This window comes from Salmo trutta, chromosome 6, assembly GCF_901001165.1.
Source record: "Salmo trutta chromosome 6, fSalTru1.1, whole genome shotgun sequence".
Lineage (NCBI taxonomy): Eukaryota > Metazoa > Chordata > Actinopteri > Salmoniformes > Salmonidae > Salmo > Salmo trutta.
This window is the reverse complement of record NC_042962.1, coordinates 16,579,957-16,605,687: the sequence shown is the minus strand read 5'-3', so window position 1 is coordinate 16,605,687 and position 25,731 is coordinate 16,579,957. Positions and strand designations below refer to the sequence as shown.

Here is a 25,731-nt window from a genome sequence, read left to right as displayed (position 1 = left end):
TCACTCCCTCTACTGGCTGAATAGTGTAACGCTTCACCCTATTGACTCTAATCCAACAGCCTGGCTCCAGCGTCACACAGCCCTCCCAATGACCTTTTGCCATGGTTGGCACAAGCTCAGACCGTGTGGCATGTGATACCCATATTTTCTGCCTTTACTGTCTCGGAGTGGCTCCAAAGCAACAAGCGGCACTTGACAGCTTAATCATTCTTAGCTGAAGGACTGCTATGCCAGCCTTATGCAAAATGGCACTTTGTGCAAAACGGCACTTCAGTGGATAGCAGCTATCTAACCAATTCTCCAAATCTCCTATTTTGTGTTTTTTTCTTTCTTTAACACTGATCTTAACTTTGGTACATAATGTCCCCGCCATCATTTCCTATGACAGAAAATATTGACTTCAATGAGTCGGCAGCTCTGGACATTTTGCTTACTTTGGACCAGGCTCTAATCCCTAGGTTTTGAAAGAAGAAGCGGCGGCGAAAGAGGCAGGTGAGCCGGCATCCTGACGAGACTACATCAGCGAGCAAATAATCCGCCATTTCCCGCGGTTCTATTGGCGAACATGCAATCACTGGAGAACAAACTGGAGAGACTATCCTATCAACAATAAATGTTTTATATACATCTCGCTGGATTTACCAGCATGTCACCTGTGCAACTAGAGGCGACAAAACTGTAGATCACTTTTGCTCCATACACAGAAACGCATACAAGGCCCTCCCTTGCCGTCCATTTGGTAAATCAGACCATAACTCTATCCTCCTGCTTCCTTCTTACAAGAAAAAACACAAAGAGGAAGTACCAGTGACGTGCTCAATTCAGAAGTATGAAGCAGACGGTAAACTACAGGACTATTATGTTAGCTCAGACTGGAATATGTTCCGGGATTCATTAGATAACACTGAGTAGTTTACCACATCAGTCTCTGGCTTCATTAATAAGTGCATCGAGGACGACACCCCCACAGTGAGCATAGGTACATACCCCAACCAGAAGCTATGGATTACAGACAACATCTGCACTGAGCTAAAGACTAGAGCTGCTGCTTTCAAGAAGCGGAACACTAATCCGGACGCTTACACGATCTCAGACAAGTCATCAAACAGGCAAAGCGTCAATACAGGACTAAGTTCTAATTCTACTACGCCAGCTCTGACGCTCAATGAATGTGGCAGTGCTTGCAAACTATCACAGATTACAAAGGGAAACCCAGCCATGAGCTTCCCAGAGACACGAGCCTACCAAATGAGCTAAATGCTTTCTATTCCCGTTTCAAGGCAAGCAACACTGAACCATGAGAGAGCACCAGCTGTTCCAGACTACTGTGTGACCTCGCTCTCCGTAGACGATGTAAGACGTGTACTCAGAGTATGCGCTGACAAGCTGGCAAGTGTTTTCACTGCCATTTTCAACCTATCCCTGACCCGGTCTGTAATACCAACTTGATTCAAACAGACCACCATAGTCCCTGTGCAAAAGAACACCAAGGTAACCTGCCTAAATGTTTATCACCCCACAGCACTCACATCTACAGTGCATTCAGAAAGTATTCAGACCCCTTGAATTTTCCACATTGTGACATCACAGCTGTTTTTTAAAATGGATTAAAAAAAAAAAATTCTCATCTACACCATACCCCATAATGACAAAGTGAAAACAGGTTTTTAGAAATGTTTGATAAAAAAAATATATATATTTACGCAAGTATTCAGACCCTTTGCTAAGATACTTGAAATTGAGCTCAGGTGCATCCTGTTTCTATTGATCATCTTTGAGATGTTTCTACAACTTGGAGTCCACCTGTGGTAAATTCAATTGATTGGACATGATTTGGAAAGGCACACACCTGTCTATAAGGTCCCACTGTTGACAGTGCATGTCAGAGCAAAATACAAGCCATGAAGTCGAAGGAATTGTCCGTAGAGATCCGAGACAGGATTGTGTCGATGCACAGATCTGGGGAAGGGTACCAAAACATTTCTGCAGCATTGAAGGTCCCCAAGAACAAAGTGGCCTCCATCATTCTTAAATGAAATAAGTTTGGAACCACCAAGACTCTTCCTAGAGCTGGCCGCTCAGCCAAACTGAGCAATCGGGGGAGAAGGGCCTTGATCAGAGAAGTGACAAAGAACCCGATTGTCACTCTGACAGAGCTCCAGAGTTCCTCTGTGGAGATGGGAGAACCTTCCAGAAAGACAACCATGTCTGCAGTACTCCACCAATCAGGTCTTTATGGTAGAGTGGCCAGACAGAAGCCGCAAAAATGCACAAGACAGCCCATTTGGAGTTTGCCAAAAGCCACCTAAAGGACTCAGACCATGAGAAACAAGACTCTCTAGTCTGATGAAACCAAGATTGAACTCTTTGGCCTGAATGCCAAGCGTCACGTTTGGAGGAAACCTGGCACCATCCCTACGGTGAAGCACAGTGGTGGCAGCCTCATGCTGTGGGGATGTTTTTAGCGGCAGAGACTGCGAGACAAGTCAGGATCGAGGGAAAGATGAAGGGAGCAAAGTACAGAGAGATCCTTGATGAAAACATGCTCCAGAGCGCTCAGGACGTCAGACTGGGACGAAGTTTCACCTTCCAACAAGAACACAACCCTAAGCACACAGCCAAGACAATGCAGGAGTGGCTTCGGGACAAGTCTCTGAATGTCATTGAGTGGCCCAACCAGAGCCCAGACTTGAACCCGATCTAACATCTTTGGAGAGACCTGAAAATAGCTGTGCAGTGACGCTCCCCATCCAACCTGACAGAGATTGAGAGGATCTGCAGAGAAGAATGGGAGAAATACAGGTGTGCCAAGCTTGTAGCGTCACACCCAAGAAGACACGATGCTGTAGACGCTTCAACAAAATACTGAGTAAAGGGTCTGCATACTTTTGTAAATGTGATATTTACATTTTGTATTTTTTATACATTTGCAAAAACATACACCTTTTTTTGCTTTGTCATTATGGGGTATTGTGTATGGAATGATGAGGGGGAAAAAACTACTTAATACATTTTAGAAAGGCAGTAACAAAATGTGGAAAAAGTCAAGGGGTCTGAATATTTTCCAAATGCACTGTAGGTTAGGCCTAGTCGTCTCCCTCTCTCATTATTTGAGCATGTCCAAGTTTGGCCGAGATTTTCTATTTGTTGCAGTCAGGCAGACTAAAAATGTTTGATGATCAGGCAAATTTGAAAACGCATACATTTCCATGATGAACTCGGTGGGTCTTTGGTGTAGCCTCGTTCAAGGCGACATTTGCACCATTGTGCCACTATGTGGTGCCATTATGTTAGAAAATTCAATACCACAATCATACACACCAGATAAAAAGATTCAACAGTACGTTTTATTACTTTTTCAAACAGCAAAGTAAAAAATAAAACTGAAAAGTACAATATGTATTACCATTATACTGTCGTACTCAACCAGTTCTATCCATTTTCAATGGATAATCCCCTTATTGAGACCATCAACAATACATCACAACCTAATCCACAAGAAAAAAGAAAAATCTGTAAATTACAAAGAACATTATTTTACGGCATTGTATACACAGGAAAAAAAAGAATGATCAATACAGAGTACAAGATATCTTGCATGCCTCCAAGTAACTGGAGAAGTAAAGAGAATGTTGGACATAGGCAGCTGCTGCGCCTTGAAAAGCATTGAACAACAAAGTCAAAGTCAGCATACCATCACCTCACTTTCGTTCTCTTCCACCCTCTAAAAGAGTTAAGCACAGAGAAAATACTATTTAATAAATAAAACTTTGAATCTATCTTTACAGCATAATTTCAAAATGAACATCTCAGGAATATAACAGACAAACTTTGATTCTAGAAAATTATCTCAACATCAGAAAAATAAACAAAAGCTGTGATAGATCATGTTTTTGGTTTTGGAAACGCTCACCTTCAATTTTAACACGTTTTTGAACATTCTCCAGCTCTCTCTCAGCCAATGACGTGTGACTACTTGTGGGGGCGAAAGGCACCAATGACGTTAAAGACAGGACAGCGAGCACAGCCCGTTGTCAAAGGGACATCGTAAGTAGCAGGGGGGATTGGTATAGTTTTCAGAGAGCCTCTGTTACGTTCACAAAACCTTGTGCAAATAAAGCGAAAACAACACTCCCTGAAGGAGAGCAGACAGAATCATGATAAAGATGTAGAAGTACACTGGAACAAAAAATAAGATTAAAAGACTGATATTCAAACCATTTGTGTGCTCATGGTTGAGACCATGACCCTGTCCAGAAACAATCCTTAGCCATAGAGGTTAGGGGCTGAGACCATGACCCTGTCCAGAAACGATCCTTAACCATAGAGGTTAGGGGCTGAGACCATGACCCTGTCCAGAAACAATCCTTAGCCCCTAACTTCCATGCCAGTGGTTTTCAACCGGTGTGCCTTGAGGAACTTGAAACTTTTCCCTAATCTTATAAAAAAAAATGAAAAAGTAAACACTAATAAACATTTCAAGTCCGGTGCGCTCAGGCTGTTACATTTGTATCATCGGAGGGTTGCGCATCACGAGCAAAGTCATTTGCGTAATTTTTTACTTTGCCTGTGACTGAGAACCACTAGCACAGGTGAGTCTGATTAGGCTTAGCTGTTCCACAGCCTCTGCCATAGAAAAATATGGGAGCATGGCTTTGTCGGTGGTTGCATCTTTACAATGCAGAAAAAAACAATTATCTCATAACTAATGACCTATTTCACCAGAGCTACATGTTTTAAAATTTCTAGCATGAAGTCACAAGGCACTCTTGGGTACACACAAATTAACCCTATTTATCTATAAGAAAAACATTTGTCACAGAAAATAGCAGTTCGGGTGAAATGGGGGTCATTTCTACTAAAATCAATTAATAGGGACATTTTAGGTGTGCCGCAGAATTTGTCTCACATCAAGGTATGCCCCGGTTCAGAAAAGGTTGGGAACCACTGCTCTAGGTAGACACTTGGTGTAGACAGGACAACATGGTGGTAGCTCCACCTTTCTCTCTGATAGGCTAGGTGGAATATTAGCCACATTGCTCACACACATCCACTCCTTTCAAGTCTACACAAGTGCCTAGAGGGTAGGGAGTACGGGTTGTTTCTGGATGGGGCCCATAGACAAGTGATGCTGGAAAATCCAGAGGTAAAAGGACAGGGGTGTGATAGTGCACAATCTGGAGAAAAGGGAGGCAAAACCCAGTTATAGTAAAGTGATCCCTGGTTGGTCAGCCCGAGTAAGTCACCCATGTGACCACTTCCCCATCACAGAAAATTACCCATTAGGACCCTGGTAAGCCGGAGTGTCACACTTCTACTAAACCACCCATCCCACCAATTAGAGCCACCCTCTTTCTCAGCTCGCTCCTCTTCCTGAGTCAACTTCCTCTCACAGCAGCGTCATGGCAGGTCAGTCACGTACGGCTTGTAGCGACTGCCATGGATGTCACTCTGCCTCTCCTTCCTCAGCATCCTTGGGTCCAGCTTCAGTCTCTACCTTCACTACTGCCTCAGACTCTGCCACGGCCTCAGCATTCCCCACCTCAGCCTCTGTCTCGGTTTCAGCCTTAATCTCCACCACCACCACCTCTGCTTCATCCTCTGCCATCCCCCCCCCAGCCTCGGTTTCAGCCATAACCTCCACCTCAGCCTCTATCTCGGTTTCAGCCTTAACCCCCACCACCTCTACCATCACCACCACAGCCTCAGTTTCAGCCTTAACCTCTACTTCCTCTGTCTTGGTTTCAGCCTTAACCTCCACCTCAGCCTCCATCTCTGCCTCAGTTTCACCCTTAACCTCCACTACATCGGTCTTGATTTCGGCTTCCACCACCACCTCAGCCTCAGTCTTATCTTCCACCTCTGCTTCAGCTTCCACCACCACCTCTATCTCAGCATCCACTAGAGCTTCTACCTCAGTCGCTGGTTCAGCCACCACTACCTCGGTCTCTACCAATGTTTCTGGTGGTTCCTCAGTCTCTGGTTCTTCCTCTACTAATGTCTCTGGTGGTGCCTCTGCTTCGGCCTCTTCCTGTGGTTCTGTATCTGCTGCTACCTCTACCCCTGGTTCTGCCTCTACTAACATCTCTGGTGGTGCCTCTGCCTCTTCCTGTAGTTCTGTATCTGCTGCTACCTCTACCTCTGGTTCTGCCTCTACTAACGTTGCTGGTGGTGCCCCTGCCTCTACTTCTGGTTGGCTGTTCTTCCTGCAAATACCTGGAGAGAGAAGGATTGGGTTAGCATGGAAGTGTCTCAGAGGCTCTTGTCAATGCTCATGCAGATGCATTCAGAGATGTGTGCATGACCAGTTAGCAGTGGAAATCTATTTGTTGCTGTCATTAAGTGTAATTAGCCGCATACCCATGCTAAATTAAAACATGGGTGTTCCCTGAGTAATGCAATTAGATAAGATAAATCTCAATTAAGCAGGAGGTTAAATCTATTTGCCGTAATTGGTGGGGAGCTCTCATCATGTCTACCCAAATCAAAATCTTAGTGATTATAATTTTGCTGCAGCTCAGGAAAGACCTACAGTTGGATTGTTGGTGGCATCTCTGTGTGTACCTCTTTAAAATGTCTCATGCTATCGTCTTAGCTCAGAGACGTGAGGCTTTGCCTTGCTGTTGAATACCATGTACACACACACACACACACGTTATACTTAAGCAAATAGGCCCGAGTTATATGGCCAATATACCACAGTTAAGGGCTGTTCTTATGCACGGCGCAATGTGGAGTGCCTGGATACAGCCCTTAGACGTGGTATTATGGCCACATACCACAAACCCCAATGGTGCCTTATTTCTATTATAAACTAACGTAATTAGAGCAGTAAAAATACATGTTTTGTCATACCCGTGGTATATGGTCTGTTATACCATGGCATTGTTGAATACTTGTTTCTGTTTGCCTTGAAGGGCATTCTAGAGTGTGAATCATCTCCCTATAACGCACAGTGTATTTGCACGGTAGAATTCAATAGCCATAGTTCATTCTTACATGTTCTATGCTTGAGCTTCTTTTGAAAGCAAGTCAAATTGAAAACATGATTGGCATTGTTGAATTGGATTTTCATAATGGCAAGCTAGGACAGATGGTTTGGTTAGCTAAACTAGCACGTCTGTTTGTTTGCTTGTTACCTATAGCCATCTAGTAAACTTCCAAGCTACTACTTCCGTGGATGTTGAAAACGTCCATTGGCAAATGAACACCTTTCTAGCGGCAAATGTGTTCAATTTTAGCCATGGTATAAAAGGGATAACCAACTTGGCGCTCTATACGTTCTCTCAAATATAATTCAAATCCGTGCTGGGTCAGTTTCACTCCGCGAACACACCTATGTCATTCATGATTTTTTCTCCATAGAACGCATAGCCCCTCGTTGATTATCCCTTACATATACCACGGCAGGCAGCCAATCAGCATCCTGGGCTGGAACCACCCAGCTTATAGTTCCCAACATTAAAGCCAACACATTGTGCGTGTTAATATTAACCACACGTCCCCAAGCAGATCATTCATATGCAGTGTTCTACATCTAGATATAGAGCGGCAGCAGTCAAAACAACACCTGCACAACGCCCTCATCTCTGACAGGCTGAAAACAGGGGTTGGGTGTATTAGGGGACGCAACAGAACATTTGTTTCATGTTTTGCAATAGAAAATGAGCATTTCTTATTGAACAAGTCCAGGTGTTGTGGCTTTTCTGACAAAGTTTGCTCAGAGATAACGAAAAGCTCTGATGGATAGAGGCTGGGGTCAGACAGTGGGGCTGGAGGGAAAGAGGGATGGAGGAGAGCAGGAAAAGAGGGTTGGAGGAAATGAGAGAAAGAGCGATGGATGGGAAGTAGTAGAAAAGCGATCCATGAGAAAGGAGGAGAGGATGGAAAGAGAGATGGAGGGGAAGTAGTAGAAAAGCGATCCATCAGGAAGGAGGAGAGGATGGAAAGAGAGATGGAGGGGAGGGGAAGTAGTAGAAAAGCGATCCATCAGGAAGGAGGAGAGGATGGAAAGAGAGATGGAGGGGAGGGGAAGTAGTAGAAAAGCGATCCATCAGGAAGGAGGAGAGGATGGAAAGAGAGATGGAGGGGAGGGGAAGTAGTAGAAAAGCGATCCATCAGGAAGGAGGAGAGGATGGAAAGAGAGATGGATGGGAAGTAGTAGAAAAGCGATCCATCAGAAAGGAGGAGAGGATGGAAAGAGAGATGGAGGGGAGGGGAAGTAGTAGAAAAGCGATCCATCAGAAAGGAGGAGAGGATGGAAAGAGAGATGGATGGGAAGTAGTAGAAAAGCGATCCATCAGGAAGGAGGAGAGGATGGAAAGAGAGATGGAGGGGAGGGGAAGTAGTAGAAAAGCGATCCATCAGGAAGGAGGAGAGGATGGAAAGAGAGATGGAGGGGAGGGGAAGTAGTAGAAAAGCGATCCATCAGGGAGGAGACAGAACAGAAAGAGAGGAGAGGGTGGGGCATGGAGAGATAAATGGCAGGGCCTGCTACTCGCTCATCACTCAGCCTTCATGACATGGGCGCGAGAACACACACACACTGAAGGAACATTCTCACTCATGCTGGAACACATTTGTACACAGCACAAAAACAGACACACCCTTAACCGCAAGCTTGATTATGTGTGAGCAAGCAAACCCTGTGTATTCCATATAGCATGGTCCCCCTCATCAGTACCTTCCCCCAGCATGTTCCCAGAGAGAAACCACAGTCACATCCCACAGCCTACCGCCTCAGTCAACCCAGACTAGACCTGGGTTAAACACATGAGTCAAATACTTACACATTTGAGGTGCACTTAACATGGCTTGGGAGTGTTGAGACTATTCCAAAGGTTCCATTGTACCAAGTAAACCAAATCAAGTGCAGCTCAAGTATCTGAAAGCATTCAACATACAGCATGTGTATGACCCAGGGCCGACTCAGACTAGCCCGAGCCACACCGTGCCACGTCAGACCGGTTTACAGTGGCCTTCCTTTTGTCGTCTATTGTTGGGGGTGGAGACAGGACAGTACAGGGTGGAGTTTTTATTTTATTTCTATTAGGAGGAACGCTGGGCGTTTATACCTGCAGGGGTGAGCACCAGGGCCTGCAGGATGTCCGACAGGGACACGATGCCCACGATCCGGGCATTCTCATCCACCACAACCAGCCTGTGGACCTGGGGACCAGAGAGGAGGAGGGGGGGGGGGGGTGAAAGGAGGAGGAGAAGATAAAGGTAAGCAGAGAAAAGAGGAGAGGGTGCTATATTATATTATATCTGAGACAGTGACAGGAGAGGGTGCTATATTATATCTGAGACAGTGACAGGAGAGGGTGCTATATTATATTATATCTGAGACAGTGACAGGAGAGGGTGCTATATTATATTATATCTGAGACAGTGACAGGAGAGGGTGCTATATTATATTATATCTGAGACAGTGACAGGAGAGGGTGCTATATTATATCTGAGACAGTGACAGGAGAGGGTGCTATATTATATTATATCTGAGACAGTGACAGGAGAGGGTGCTATATTATATTATATCTGAGACAGTGACAGGAGAGGGTGCTATATTATATTATATCTGAGACAGTGACAGGAGAGGGTGCTATATTATATTATATTATATCTGAGACAGTGACAGGAGAGGGTGCTATATTATATTATATCTGAGACAGTGACAGGAGAGGGTGCTATATTATATTATATCTGAGACAGTGACAGGAGAGGGTGCTATATTATATTACATCTGAGACAGTGACAGGAGAGGGTACTATATTATATTATATCTGAGACAGTGACAGGAGAGGGTGCTATATTACATTATATCTGAGACAGTGACAGGAGAGGGTGCTATATTATATCTGAGACAGTGACAGGAGAGGGTGCTATATTATATCTGAGACATTGACAGGAGAGGGTGCTATATTATATTATATCTGAGACAGTGACAGGAGAGGGTGCTATATTATATTATATCTGAGACAGTGACAGGAGAGGGTGCTATATTATATTATATCTGAGACAGTGACAGGAGAGGGTGCTATATTATATTATATCTGAGACAGTGACAGGAGAGGGTGCTATATTATATTATATCTGAGACATTGACAGGAGAGGGTGCTATATTATATCTGAGACAGTGACAGGAGAGGGTGCTATATTATATTATATCTGAGACAGTGACAGGAGAGGGTGCTATATTATATTATATCTGAGACAGTGACAGGAGAGGGTGCTATATTATATTATATCTGAGACAGTGACAGGAGAGGGTGCTATATTATATTATATTATATCTGAGACAGTGACAGGAGAGGGTGCTATATTATATTATATTATATCTGAGACAGTGACAGGAGAGGGTGCTATATTATATCTGAGAGTGACAGGAGAGGGTGCTATATTATATTATATCTGAGACAGTGACAGGAGAGGGTGCTATATTATATTATATCTGAGACAGTGACAGGAGAGGGTGCTATATTATATTATATCTGAGACAGTGACAGGAGAGGGTGCTATATTATATTATATCTGAGACAGTGACAGGAGAGGGTGCTATATTATATTATATCTGAGACAGTGACAGGAGAGGGTGCTATATTATATCTGAGACAGTGACAGGAGAGGGTGCTATATTATATTAGATCTGAGACGGTGACAGGAGAGGGTGCTATATTATATTATATCTGAGACAGTGACAGGAGAGGGTGCTATATTATATATATTATATCTGAGACAGTGACAGGAGAGGGTGCTATATTATATTATATCTGAGACAGTGACAGGAGAGGGTGCTATATTATATTATATCTGAGACAGTGACAGGAGAGGGTGCTATATTATATCTGAGACAGTGACAGGAGAGGGTGCTATATTATATTATATCTGAGACAGTGACAGGAGAGGGTGCTATATTATATTATATCTGAGACAGTGACAGGAGAGGGTGCTATATTATATTATATCTGAGACAGTGACAGGAGAGGGTGCTATATTATATTATATTATATCTGAGACAGTGACAGGAGAGGGTGCTATATTATATTATATCTGAGACAGTGACAGGAGAGGGTGCTATATTATATTATATCTGAGACAGTGACAGGAGAGGGTGCTATATTATATTATATCTGAGACAGTGACAGGAGAGGGTGCTATATTATATTACATCTGAGACAGTGACAGGAGAGGGTACTATATTATATTATATCTGAGACAGTGACAGGAGAGGGTGCTATATTACATTATATCTGAGACAGTGACAGGAGAGGGTGCTATATTATATCTGAGACAGTGACAGGAGAGGGTGCTATATTATATCTGAGACATTGACAGGAGAGGGTGCTATATTATATTATATCTGAGACAGTGACAGGAGAGGGTGCTATATTATATTATATCTGAGACAGTGACAGGAGAGGGTGCTATATTATATTATATCTGAGACAGTGACAGGAGAGGGTGCTATATTATATTATATCTGAGACAGTGACAGGAGAGGGTGCTATATTATATTATATCTGAGACATTGACAGGAGAGGGTGCTATATTATATCTGAGACAGTGACAGGAGAGGGTGCTATATTATATTATATCTGAGACAGTGACAGGAGAGGGTGCTATATTATATTATATCTGAGACAGTGACAGGAGAGGGTGCTATATTATATTATATCTGAGACAGTGACAGGAGAGGGTGCTATATTATATTATATCTGAGACAGTGACAGGAGAGGGTGCTATATTATATCTGAGACAGTGACAGGAGAGGGTGCTATATTATATTAGATCTGAGACGGTGACAGGAGAGGGTGCTATATTATATTATATCTGAGACAGTGACAGGAGAGGGTGCTATATTATATTATATTATATTATATCTGAGACAGTGACAGGAGAGGGTGCTATATTATATTATATCTGAGACAGTGACAGGAGAGGGTGCTATATTATATTATATCTGAGACGGTGACAGGAGAGGGTGCTATATTATATCTGAGACAGTGACAGGAGAGGGTGCTATATTATATCTGAGACATTGACAGGAGAGGGTGCTATATTATATTATATATGAGACAGTGACAGGAGAGGGTGCTATATTATATCTGAGACATTGACAGGAGAGGGTGCTATATTATATCTGAGACAGTGACAGGAGAGGGTGCTATATTATATTATATCTGAGACAGTGACAGGAGAGGGTGCTATATTATATTATATCTGAGACAGTGACAGGAGAGGGTGCTATATTATATTATATCTGAGACAGTGACAGGAGAGGGTGCTATATTATATTATATCTGAGACAGTGACAGGAGAGGGTGCTATATTATATTATATCTGAGACAGTGACAGGAGAGGGTGCTATATTATATTATATCTGAGACAGTGACAGGAGAGGGTGCTATATTATATTATATCTGAGACAGTGACAGGAGAGGGTGCTATATTATATTATATCTGAGACAGTGACAGGAGAGGGTGCTATATTATATCTGAGACAGTGACAGGAGAGGGTGCTATATTATATTATATCTGAGACAGTGACAGGAGAGGGTGCTATATTATATTATATCTGAGACAGTGACAGGAGAGGGTGCTATATTATATTATATCTGAGACAGTGACAGGAGAGGGTGCTATATTATATTATATCTGAGACAGTGACAGGAGAGGGTGCTATATTATATTATATCTGAGACATTGACAGGAGAGGGTGCTATATTATATTATATATGAGACAGTGACAGGAGAGGGTGCTATATTATATTATATCTGAGACAGTGACAGGAGAGGGTGCTATATTATATTATATCTGAGACAGTGACAGGAGAGGGTGCTATATTATATTATATCTGAGACAGTGACAGGAGAGGGTGCTATATTATATTATATCTGAGACAGTGACAGGAGAGGGTGCTATATTATATTATATCTGAGACATTGACAGGAGAGGGTGCTATATTATATTATATCTGAGACAGTGACAGGAGAGGGTGCTATATTACATTATATCTGAGACAGTGACAGGAGAGGGTGCTATATTATATTATATCTGAGACAGTGACAGGAGAGGGTGCTATATTATATTATATCTGAGACAGTGACAGGAGAGGGTGCTATATTATATTATATCTGAGACAGTGACAGGAGAGGGTGCTATATTATATCTGAGACAGTGACAGGAGAGGGTGCTATATTATATTATATCTGAGACAGTGACAGGAGAGGGTGCTATATTATATTATATCTGAGACAGTGACAGGAGAGGGTGCTATATTATATCTGAGACAGTGACAGGAGAGGGTGCTATATTATATTATATCTGAGACAGTGACAAGAGAGGGTGCTATATTATATTATATCTGAGACAGTGACAGGAGAGGGTGCTATATTATATTATATCTGAGACAGTGACAGGAGAGGGTGCTATATTATATCTGAGACAGTGACAGGAGAGGGTGCTATATTATATTATATCTGAGACAGTGACAGGAGAGGGTGCTATATTATATCTGAGACAGTGACAGGAGAGGGTTTTGAAGGTCTGGTGTGTGTGTGTGTGTGTGTGTCAGTGACCTCTGCTTTGACTATCCTGTCCACGATGGTCTCCAGTGTCTCGAGCCGGTTGCACTTCATGACGCCCTCAAAGTACTGTGAGCGATGCCTCAGAGCCTGGGTCACCGTGATGTCCAGGTTGTTGTAGGTCTTCTCAGCAGCAAGGTTCTACACACAGTAAAGACAAACAACTACTCGGTCCATCTCTGAACGTTCACTTATGATAAGAAATATTCATCAACATTGAATTAGTCAACTTTTTAAACAGGTGTTTGATGAAGTGTTTGATGAAATGTTTAGGAAAGGAATAAAAAAAAATGTTTTACAAACAAATAAAGAAAATGGTTACTTACAATGACATCAAACTTGGAATAGATATCCACTACTTTTCCTGAAAAGTACAAAACCAGAGAGATTCACAATCCGACTAAAACCATACAAATCGACATGTACAGCACTTACACAAATGACAAAGAAATTGATTATAGTCAACAGTCAGCTTGTGGAAACTTATGTTAGACTTCAATGCAGCTTTTGACATTATCGAAAAACCTGTATTATGGCTTTATATCCCCTGCTACATCGTGGATGGAGAGTTACCTGTCTAACAGAACACAGAGGGTGTTCTTTAATGGAAGCCTCTCCAACATAATCCAGGTAGAGTCTGGCATTCCCGATGGCAGTTGTCTAGGCCCCTTTTTTCAATCTTTACTAATGACCTGGCACTGAGTAAAGCCTGTGTGTCTATGTATGCTGATGACTCAAAATTAGCTACCCCAGCAAGTGAAATCCCCGTAACACTTAGAGCTGCAGTCCGTTTCAGAATGGGTGGCAAGTAATTAACTAGTACTAAATATTTCAAAAACTAAAAGCACTGTATTTGGGACAAACCATTCCCTAAACCTCAACAAAATGTTGTAATGAATAATGTGGAAATTGAGCAAGTGGAAGAGACTAACCTGCTTGGAGTAACCCTGGATGTAAACTGTAATGGTCAAAACATATTGATGCAACGGTAGCTAAGATGGGGAGAAGTCTGTCCATAATAAAGCACTACTCTGCTTTCTTGACATAGCCATCAACAAAACAAGTCCTACAGGCCCTGGTTTTGTCGCACCTGGACTACTGCCCAGTCATGTGGTCAAGTGCCACAAAGAGGGACATAAGCAAATTACAGTTTACCCTGAACAGAGCAGCACGGCTGGCCCTTAAATGTACATGGAGAGCTAACATCAGTGGCATGCATGTCAATCTCTCCTGGTTAAAAGTAGAGGAGAGATAGAATGCATCACTACATGTCTTTGAGATAGGTATTGACATGTTGAAAGCACCGAGCAGTCTGTTCAAACGACTAGCACACAGCTTAGAGACCCATGCCTACCCCACAAGACATGCCACCAGGGGTCTCTTCAGTCCAAGTCCAGAACACACTCCAGAAAACACACAGAGTACTTCATAGAGCCATGACTACATGGAACTCTATTCCACATCAAGTAACTCATGCAAGCACTAAAATCTGAAAAAAACTAAACCTTATGGAACAACGCGGACTGTGAAGAGACACACACACCACACAAACGCACATTGTAATATTGTTGTATGGTGGTATTATAAATGTTGTATTGTTGATATGTAGTGGTGTAATAATGTTATATGATGTACTGTTTTATATGTAAGTGCCTTAGTGTTTGGACCCCAGGAAGAGTAGCTGCCGTCTTGGCAGGGGATCTCTAATAAATACACCACCACACGTCTCCTCAGCCTGAAGCGCGCGCACACACACACACACACACACACACACACACACACACACACACACCTGACTCGTCCACCACTGGCAGTGCAGACACCCTCCGGTCCACAAAGATGTTGAGGGCCTTGATGATGGGTGTGTTGGGGTGGATGAAGGCGATGTTGTGGTAGGTCCCGATGGTTAGTTCCTCCAAAGTCTGCTTCATAAAGGCAGGCTTGGGCATCTCGCACACCTGCCACATGTTCATAAGGGAGAAAACTTTTGGAAATTCTTAAAAACATTGACTGAAAACAGGCAGAACTACCAATTAGAAACCCTTTTTGAAATGTTGTAAAAGGTTTTTTGTTGCGTGACCTAATGAACATGAACTTGAGATAGGAGAAACGGGACAAAGCACTTCAGGACTAAACTGGTTTCACCTCCATTTGACTGTCTAATGTAGTGTCAGCAGTCGTCCCATTTCTGATATTGTCCATGTCTGTCTGACCTTCTTGCATGCCCTGCTCATATTACCATGAATGTCTGTCTGTCTCATATTCTCTATGTCTGTCTGTCGGTCTTGTATTCTGTCTGTCTATACCTGTGTGTGTGCAATCACCTGGTCTATCACTTCCTTAGTGCGGCAGGTAGCCTAGCAATTAAGAGCGTTAGGTCAGTAACCAAAAGATCACTGGTTCGAATCCCCGAGCCGGCAAGGTGGGAAAAAAAATCTGCCATTCTGCCCTTGAGCAAGGCAATTAACCCCCAAACATTTCAGACGAAGGCATTCAGTTGTGCAACTGACTAGGTATCCCCTTTCTCCTAGCCCGCGACAGACGGATGTCCTTCTGTCAAGTAGGTTCATATTTCCTAACATCTTTCCTGTGGTCTACTTTATTATGCAGAGATACATTTCACACTCCCTTCTACAGGTCAGACACCTTCACCTAGACAAGACTGCTTACCTAGCCAGCAGCCTGCTACAGTACTACCTTAACACAACCAATTAATTCATTTAAATAACATTTCATTGAATGAATTAACTCTCGAACCGATTGAATGAATATAAAATAATTTCCTGAATTAGTGGATTTGAAACTGGTAACTGCGTTATATAGTCACACCATCTCATCACTAGGCTTGAGGTCATCCAGGCAAAATCAGATGTTTTATTTTTATTGAACCTTTATTTTAATAGGCAAGTCAGTCTTAATAAACCACGTGTCAAACTCATTCCACGGAGGGCCGAGTGTCTGCGAGTTTTCCTTCCTCTCTTGAACCTGACTGATGAATTAAGGTCAGTAATAATTAAGGAACTCCCCTCACCTGGTCGTCTAGGTCTTAATTGAAAGGAAAAACCAGCAGCCACTAAGGCCCTCCACGGAATGAGTTAGACACCCCTAGATTAAACTAATCCTCTACTGAATCAGATAAGGCCAGCCTCTCTAAGTGCCATCCTTTCATCATCCTTAATTTCCTTCTCTCATCCCATCTTTCCCCTCTGTTTTCCCTCTTCCAGAGTGTATGTTACCTTCAATTGTGCAGAGATTCAACAGGGGGCAGCATACTCTTAAATTCCCACCTACTGTGTTATTCCTATAAGAGCCCATGCTTCACACATCCAGTTTGACTTACGAAGAGCTGGAGGAACTTGAGGATCCTCTTGTGCGTGAGGATATAAAGCGCGTTGCCGCTGACTGGGTCGATGACGGGCAGCCGGTGGATCTTGTTCTTGATGAGCGAGTACACCGCGTCGAATATGCTGGGAGAGGGGGATCAATAGAAGATTGGGTTAAAATAACACAGACAACCTGTCTTTGCCAATAAAGCACTCGAGACCGAGGGTGTTGATACATTGACTCTCTCTCTCTCTCCATCAATCGTCTCCATCTTTAAAACAGCACGTCGTGGTCGAGTCTCCAGAAAAACAGGATCATAGTCCAGGCTACCTTTTTAAGTACTGCATTGGCTAGGAGGCTTTCGTAAAACCTGTTTCAGAATATTTGCTTCTGCTTGGAGAGAAATGCTGCAGTACCTAACGGAGACGCCATAAAACACTAGGTGGACCTTATTCAGCGAAAGGCTCAAGCAAATTGACCAGATGATGTGCAAACACAAAGTATCCATGCATGTTAAACCAGGAACCACACAGGAAGTCATCTGAAACAAGGGGCTAACTAGGAAGGTAAACAGATCTGCCCTCTATCCCAGTCTCTCTCCTTCACAGACTCAAACCAAATACTCTATCAGAAAGTGAAACCATGAAGACAGCTGAATCAGCCATTAAGCAATTCAATGATACTGGTGTTCTCCCAAAAGGAGGCAGAAACCAAACCAGGAGGCATGTTAACCTGGGATGATGCCCTAGTCGAGAGCCCTAGGTGGTATTTCAAGCAGAGGTTCTTATTTTAGAGACTGGCCCGTACGGCTTTTCACAGGATGGACCTTGAATTATTCAGTGTGATGAAAATAAACAATGGGAAAGGCTGTCGCAGAGCAGGGGAAAAAAGGACAAAAATACGAGGGGAAAGTACCAGACCTTTCCCCAGAAATCTAGGGAACGTACAGCATACATGAAACTCCACCTGGGAGAGCGTATTGCCAATAAATTATAATCTACCTATTAATTCTAACTGTGTGAGGAAGCCTGGCTAATTAGCAGTGTTTATGACCATAGAAATGCACTTCAAATTATGTTTATGACTATGATGTAGAAAACACGAGTAGACAAATTAGATTTCTCAATCAACTATGAGCTGAATGTGGACCGTTAGTATAATGGACTGATTAAATCCAACGCAAGTCTCTCAGTGTAATGATGAGCCAAGCAAAGTTGATCATGAACGGATCATTACTATCTGCAGGTTAATTTCCCCATCATAAATGTTGTGTTTTATTTGAACTTCATATATAAGACAAATATACATGTATAAGAAATGTGGAACAGGCTCACCTTGCGTCAGGTGATATGTTCACCAATGGCTTAAAGGTTTCTTGTAGGTAGAGCTCTACAGGACAGAAAAATAACAAAAAGCACCAACAAACTATCAAATCAATTTCTTTCTAATCCGTTGAACAACTGATCAAAAGGGTTGTTTTGAAAGTGGATCTGCTGGAAAGTTCCCATACCTCTCCATGTTTCAATCTGATGTTCCTCCAGCTCGTAGATTTGTACCTATAGACAGAACGTTCAACAATTAGTGATATTTAACATGCTTTCCATGATTCGAACATAGCACACAGCAGTACATGTTTTTTTTGTTGTTTTTTTTACAAGCGTTTGTTAGAATTAGAAACTTAATACATTTATATATCACAGCAATTCTCAGAAGGAGAACATGTAAGTGCTGGCATCATGAAAAATCAAACGGGTGGGAAAGTACCAGAATTTGGCACCGCTATCTCCAAGTTATCTCCCAGTCTCAGCTAATGACAGGGGCACTAACCATTTCCTCATGAATATGCATAAGGCTGATATGGAAGGTTCCCTAGAGGGTCTCAATCAGGTCCACCTCAACCCTCTCTGACGTAAAACAAGACAGTTATGAGAACCGCTGCTAATGAATAACAACAGCAAAGAAAGGAAGGTGGAGGGAGAGATGAGGGAGCAGTAGGTCCTCAATGACTTCATTACAAAAACAAAGGCCATTTCTATGGTACCCACAGCTACATTGAGCACATTAGGCGAATATGAACAGCGGGGGATTTGCTCGGTAATGCGTGTCGATTTTTCTTTAGAATGGTTGTTTTCTTGACTATGGATTAACTTACGATAGCCATTAGGATGACCACACACTGTCGCAGTCACCTGGCCTAACAAATACCAATGAGTATTGGGACGGGGAAAATCCCAAGAGGGCCTAGCCTCACTAGCTGGGCTTTCTATAATGTGTGTCATATGCAGGAGTGACCACTCAGGTAACACGAACACAGAAACTCCCTACTCTCACCACTGACAACACTTCCATTGAGTCAAATTACATTATGAATGACACATTGTATTTTATTATTTTTTTACTTACCATGTCAAATGTATTTTCCAGCTGAAAAATCATTGGTCATTGTTCATAAAGGTTTTGCTGCTATTTTGACCAGGGCTTTCTCGAAAATAAATCTGATAATACTGCACTCTGCCGTTATTAAGCTTTAGCTGTACTAGGGAGGACTCCTGGAAAACATCTACATAAAAGTGGTTCTCATTACACAACACAGCTGAACTGAGCAATGCAGGTTATTTACACTACAGCCTACTGTAGTCAGCTGGCTGGCACATCTGCTGTGGTGAGTGTGAGGGAGTTCAGTGGGTGTGTGTGTGTGTGTGTGTGTGTGTGTGTGTGTGTTATACTTGACTATAATCAGTGTGGGTGAGCTGGTGTGAGAGACAGTAAAGAGCGAGTGAGAGTGTGTGTAGACACACAGGTTAAAACGTGTGTGTAAGCCCTGGGTCAGAACAGAGAGACCGTACTGCAGAATCACCATCTTCTCATGACCTGATGATGTCTCTCTCCACTCTGCCTGTAAAGCTCCATGACACAGTGCCTGAGATGGAGGTGTTGTTAAAGCTCCCAGCCTCCCAACACAGCACTGCTGTCCAGTCAGTTAATGTCGCTGGCTGTGGTGACAATAGGAAGCCGAAGCCGTACAGTCAAACCATTTCAAACCACAGTCGTGTTCAGTAGTATGGACTGAAACAGGGAGGAACTACCTGGACATGCTCAATGAGAAAACACTCATTTTGGTTTTCTGTTGAAAAATATTTCTACATTAGTTCCATTGCCCTAATGAACATGACCCAGAAGTCCTTGGGATCTGTCTGATGAGGGGTCACGTACCATGGGAGACTTGTAGTATCTGTGGAGGATGTTGATGAAGTCTGTGATGGTTAACATTCCTGAAGAGAGAGCGAGTGGGAGAAAAAGGAGTGGTCTTGTTATTGCAGTGATTATTCACATTGCACAGGTGTTGGATTTGTCCAAGCACATACTCTCACTGGTACTGACAGAGGGAGACAGGGGAGAGAAGATGAGAGGAGCAGCAGAGGGAGGTACAGGTGGAACAGATGGGCAATGTGTGAGATAGGGAGAGGATAAGGAAAAAGAGAGGGGAGAAGATAGGGAGGGGTTAGTGAGAAAGAGGATAGAGGGTGGAGAGGATGGGGAGGGGATAGTGAGAAAGAGGATAGAGGGTGGAGAGGATGGGGAGGGGATAGTGAGAAAGAGGATAGAGGGTGGAGAGGATGGGGAGGGGATAGTGAGAGGAGAGGATAGAGGGTGGAGAGGATGGGGAGGGGATAGTGAGAAAGAGGATAGAGGGTGGAGAGGATGGGGAGGGGATAGTGAGAGGAGAGGATAGAGGGTGGAGAGGATGGGGAGGGGATAGTGAGAAAGAGAATAGAGGGTGGAGAGGATGGGGAGGGGATAGTGAGAAAGAGGATAGAGGGTGGAGAGGGTGGAGAAAATTAGGGGGTGGAGAGGATTGGGAGGGGAGAAGATGGAGGGGATAGTGAGAAAGAGGATAGAGGGTGGAGAGGATGGGGAGGGGATAGTGAGAAAGAGGATAGAGGGTGGAGAGGATGGGGAGGGGATAGTGAGAAAGAGGATAGAGGGTGGAGAGGATGGGGAGGGGATAGTGAGAAAGAGGATAGAGGGTGGAGAGGATGGGGAGGGGATAGTGAGAAAGAGGATAGAGGGTGGAGAGGATGGGGAGGGGATAGTGAGAGAAGAGGATAGAGGGTGGAGAGGATGGGGAGGGGATAGTGAGAAAGAGGATAGGGGTGGAGAGGATGGGGAGGGGATAGTGAGAAAGAGGATAGAGGGTGGAGAGGATGGGGAGGGGATAGTGAGAGGAGAGGATAGAGGGTGGAGAGGATGGGGAGGGGTTAGTGAGATTGAGGATAGAGGGTGGAGAGGATGGGGAGGGGATAGTGAGAGAAGAGGATAGAGGGTGGAGAGGATGGGGAGGGGATAGTGAGAAAGAGGATAGAGGGTGGAGAGGATGGGGAGGGGATAGTGAGAAAGAGGATAGAGAGGATGGGGAGGGGATAGTGAGAAAGAGGATAGAGGGTGGAGAGGATGGGGAGGGGATAGTGAGAGGAGAGGATAGAGGGTGGAGAGGATGGGGAGGGGATAGTGAGAAAGAGGATAGGGGTGGAGAGGATGGGGAGGGGATAGTGAGAAAGAGGATAGAGGGTGGAGAGGATGGGGAGGGGATAGTGAGAAAGAGGATAGAGGGTGGAGAGGATGGGGAGGGGATAGTGAGAGGAGAGGATAGAGGGTGGAGAGGATGGGGAGGGGATAGTGAGAAACAGGATAGAGGGTGGAGAGGATGGGGAGGGGATAGTGAGAAAGAGGATAGAGGGTGGAGAGGATGGGGAGGGGATAGTGAGAGAAGAGGATAGAGGGTGGAGAGGATGGGGAGGGGATAGTGAGAAAGAGGATAGAGGGTGGAGAGGATGGGGAGGGGATAGTGAGAGGAGAGGATAGAGGGTGGAGAGGATGGGGAGGGGATAGTGAGAAAGAGGATAGGGGTGGAGAGGATGGGGAGGGGATAGTGAGAAAGAGGATAGAGGGTGGAGAGGATGGGGAGGGGATAGTGAGAGGAGAGGATAGAGGGTGGAGAGGATGGGGAGGGGATAGTGAGAAAGAGGATAGAGGGTGGAGAGGATGGGGAGGGGATAGTGAGAGGAGAGGGAGAGTGAAATAGATGGGCCTATTTCTGGGACATCCTCTCCACATACACACACACCTCATTGAGGTCAGTACAGCCTAGGGGTGAGAGAACAGTGGAGTGGAACAGAGGGATAGATTCTTAGTAAAGCCCATCTGTGCATGTCATACACACACACACGTTTCCTCTCTCTCTCTCTCAGTTGAGTGGACTTGATTTATGTATGCGAGGCTGCAGGGAGACATCAGGCTCTACACTCACATCCTAGTGATGCAGCCAGGACAGCTGCACAATATGGATGTCCCCTACCATAGGTGGGCACATAGCGATATTGTTCGATGAATCCTTGATTCAATTGTTGAAAAACATATAGACCAATACAGTAAGAATATACTATTGAGTCAATTTCTGCCATCTCAAATTAGCACTAGTGAATGGTAGCCCATGACCACGGCTCATTATAAATCGTCTGCCTGTCTGTTCTCAGAGCCGGCTAGAGAGGAGAGAAAAGTATTTATATCCGTCTCCATGACGCTGGCCCAGATACAAGGAGAGGAGACGAGAGGAGGCCGCCTCTTGAGGGGAAGAAAGGGAAAGAGAGAGGATGGAGTCGTCAAAATGGAGGGCAGAGAAAGGCGTTGGAAAGGATGGAGAGAGAGAGGATGGACAGAAAGGGGGGGGTTGAGGAGAGGGAGGTACAGTGTAAAGACGGAAGAATTAGTAAAAGGATGGGTAGAAGTGAGGGAGAGCACACAAAGGAGACGGGGTTTCTAAGGACGAGGGGAATGGGGGGGGAAAAGACGAGGCAATGATGATATTAGGGGGGAGGGTATTATGGATGTGGCTAGCCATGATGTAAGTGATCCAACAGATTTAGGCTAGAGAGAGCTTCCTGTGTTACATAATATTCAGTGCATCTCCTGGATGTACACTAAGTGTGTGAACACAGGCCACCAGTGCCCTCCCCCAGTGGAAAGTAAAATCGTTGGACAGTGTTCCCTGTGCTGTGCCCTTCTGCACAAGTCTTCAACTGTACTGTCCGTGTTCCTTAAAAAAGCCTGACTGAGTTCCCGTCAGCGCTCCTGAAACAGACTGGTAAGTCACAGGAACCCAGTGCTGCTGTGGGAGGGAACAGGACCTCTTTGTGAAGGAACACGACTGGCATAACAGGTTTTAAAAAAGCCAAGGAGGCAGGGCACTGTTGCAGAGGGGACGACTATGGCAGGGACACCCACATTTTATCATTTGTGCGGACTATTTCATTTGATCTACTTTCCTCATCACCTCTGTTTCTATACCTCCCTCCTTTATAGTTGTGATACCCTCATCTTTATCCCAGTCTGACCATTTCTTCCCCTCTTCTTTATCCCAGTCTGACCATTTCTTCCCTCTTCTTTATCCCAGTCTGACCATTTGTTCCCCTCTTCTTTATCCCAGTCTGACCATTTCTTCCCCTCTTCTTTATCCCAGTCTGACCATTTCTTCCCCTCTTCTTTATCCCAGTCTGACCATTTCTTCCCCTCTTCTTTATCCCAGTCTGACCATTTCTTCCCTCTTCTTTATCCCAGTCTGACCATTTGTTCCCCTCTTCTTTATCCCAGTCTGACCATTTCTTCCCCTCTTCTTTATCCCAGTCTGACCATTTCTTCCCCTCTTCTTTATCCCAGTCTGACCATTTCTTCCCCTCTTCTTTATCCCAGTCTGACCATTTCTTCCCCTCTTCTTTATCCCAGTCTGACCATTTCTTCCCTCTTCTTTATCCCAGTCTGACCATTTCTTCCCCTCTTCTTTATCCCAGTCTGACCATTTCTTCCCCTCTTCTTTATCCCAGTCTGACCATTTCTTCCCCTCTTCTTTATCCCAGTCTGACCATTTCTTCCCCTCTTCTTTATCCCAGTCTGACCATTTCTTCCCCTCTTCTTTATCCCAGTCTGACCATTTCTTCCCCTCTTCTTTATCCCAGTCTGACCATTTCTTCCCCTCTTCTTTATCCCAGTCTGACCATTTCTTCCCCTCTTCTTTATCCCAGTCTGACCATTTCTTCCCCTCTTCTTTATCCCAGTCTGACCATTTCTTTCCCTCTTCTTTATCCCAGTCTGACCATTTCTATCCCTCTTCTTTATCCCAGTCTGACCATTTCTTCCCCTCTTCTTTATCCCAGTCTGACCATTTCTTCCCCTCTTCTTTATCCCAGTCTGACCATTTCTTCCCCTCTTCTTTATCCCAGTCTGACCATTTCTTCCCCTCTTCTTTATCCCAGTCTGACCATTTCTTCCCCTCTTCTTTATCCCAGTCTGACCATTTCTTCCCCTCTTCTTTATCCCAGTCTGACCATTTCTTCCCCTCTTCTTTATCCCAGTCTGACCATTTCTTCCCCTCTTCTTTATCCCAGTCTGACCATTTCTTCCCCTCTTCTTTATCCCAGTCTGACCATTTCTTCCCCTCTTCTTTATCCCAGTCTGACCATTTCTTCCCCTCTTCTTTATCCCAGTCTGACCATTTCTTCCTAAGAACTTGATTTGGTTCCATTCTGTTCACTATGTATGGAAAATAATACAGTAACATTCGACTGCAAAGAAAAATATATTTTTCCACTTACCGACAAAGCTCTGCTTCTTCGTCTCCCATAGTGGGGCTGCCCGCACCCCGTTGGCAACCAAGGCGAAGAAGGCCTTTTTTACCTACAGGCAAGAAGAACACAACAATGTTTTTACAAGACTTTATAAACATGTATTTTCTAAATGTAGGTGGAATAGAGCAGCATTTTCCACCACTTCCCAGCCCCCTCTGCCTCCCAAGCTCCCAGTAGAGGGGTCAGACGACACAGCATCTCCCCCCTAAAGAGTGTGTTTCTGGGCAGGGTAGAGTTTCACCACACCTCCCTTGCTGTGTCAGTTAGCACCCGCTGCTTCCTCCCCATTCCCACCAGCCACTGTGTGGTTAGATGTAGGCAACCAAGGACCTGTTAACTGGGGGCAGGTATACAGTATTGTGGTCTTTCATCACACAAAAAGAATGCTGCTGTGTGTGGTTCTGGTGGTTTGACCTTTGTTCCCTGTAAACAACAGGCAGTGGAAACAATTCTCCACACGCAGGACAAATAAGTATCCATCTTTCCATCTACTTTCATTATGATAATGCCCCGTGGGCCCAGTTTTTCAAAAGTTATCTATCCAGATTTCGCCTATCGGCTTGGATTAAATGCATAGAAATAGAATGAATAGAACAGACTTGAATGGGGGACTCCCATTTTATTCCTTTGCATTAATCCAATCCGATAGGCGAAATCCAGACAGATAACTTTTGAAAAACTGGGTCCTGGACATTTCAGTTTGGTGGGATGATAAGATGGTATAAAATCAAAGACTCTAGCCAGAGTCACATCTACCTGACTGACTGGATACATAGTGTACCATGACCCCATTCACCTCAGCTGGGGGTAAAATAACTACGTAAATCCGTAAGGGGCCTGTGTAGACATGCTGAACAGATACCATTTCCTCATTAGAATTCATTCCCATTAGCATTCATTGTGAACGTCTCTCCCTGAGAAGCAGGTATCTGGTAATATCGTAATCCTACTGATATATCATTGTACTGCACCTCCCAAGATAGTGAATGACTTAAAACCATGACACCGCAGAGGGAAACCACAGATGATATCCCCCCACAAAGACAAATGCATGGTCATCTCTCAAATTGAATGCCTCACAGCCTTTTTTAAATTCTTCTCCAATGCTAAAGGTCTGGGAATGAACACACAAGCATGCTATTAA

The 25,731-nt window shown here is 44.0% G+C and overlaps 1 protein-coding gene across 3 annotated transcripts in view; it reads right to left on the bottom strand.

Annotated features, from left to right (window-relative positions):
- Nucleotides 1-3,325: 3,325 nt before the first annotated feature.
- Nucleotides 3,326-25,731, bottom strand: part of LOC115195541 (5'-AMP-activated protein kinase subunit gamma-2) — a 119,906-nt gene continuing 97,500 nt past the window's right edge. For all 3 annotated transcript variants that reach the window (XM_029755489.1, XM_029755490.1, XM_029755491.1), the window contains 10 exons: nucleotides 24,555-24,636; nucleotides 20,122-20,180; nucleotides 18,419-18,464; nucleotides 18,243-18,297; nucleotides 16,925-17,051; nucleotides 15,377-15,542; nucleotides 13,911-13,948; nucleotides 13,579-13,725; nucleotides 9,075-9,168; nucleotides 3,326-6,216 (listed from right to left, as the gene is read on the bottom strand). In XM_029755489.1, coding sequence (XP_029611349.1) covers nucleotides 5,447-6,216; nucleotides 9,075-9,168; nucleotides 13,579-13,725; nucleotides 13,911-13,948; nucleotides 15,377-15,542; nucleotides 16,925-17,051; nucleotides 18,243-18,297; nucleotides 18,419-18,464; nucleotides 20,122-20,180; nucleotides 24,555-24,636 — 1,584 coding nt within the window. In that variant the 3' untranslated portion in view covers nucleotides 3,326-5,446. The remainder of the gene's footprint in view (nucleotides 6,217-9,074; nucleotides 9,169-13,578; nucleotides 13,726-13,910; nucleotides 13,949-15,376; nucleotides 15,543-16,924; nucleotides 17,052-18,242; nucleotides 18,298-18,418; nucleotides 18,465-20,121; nucleotides 20,181-24,554; nucleotides 24,637-25,731) is intronic.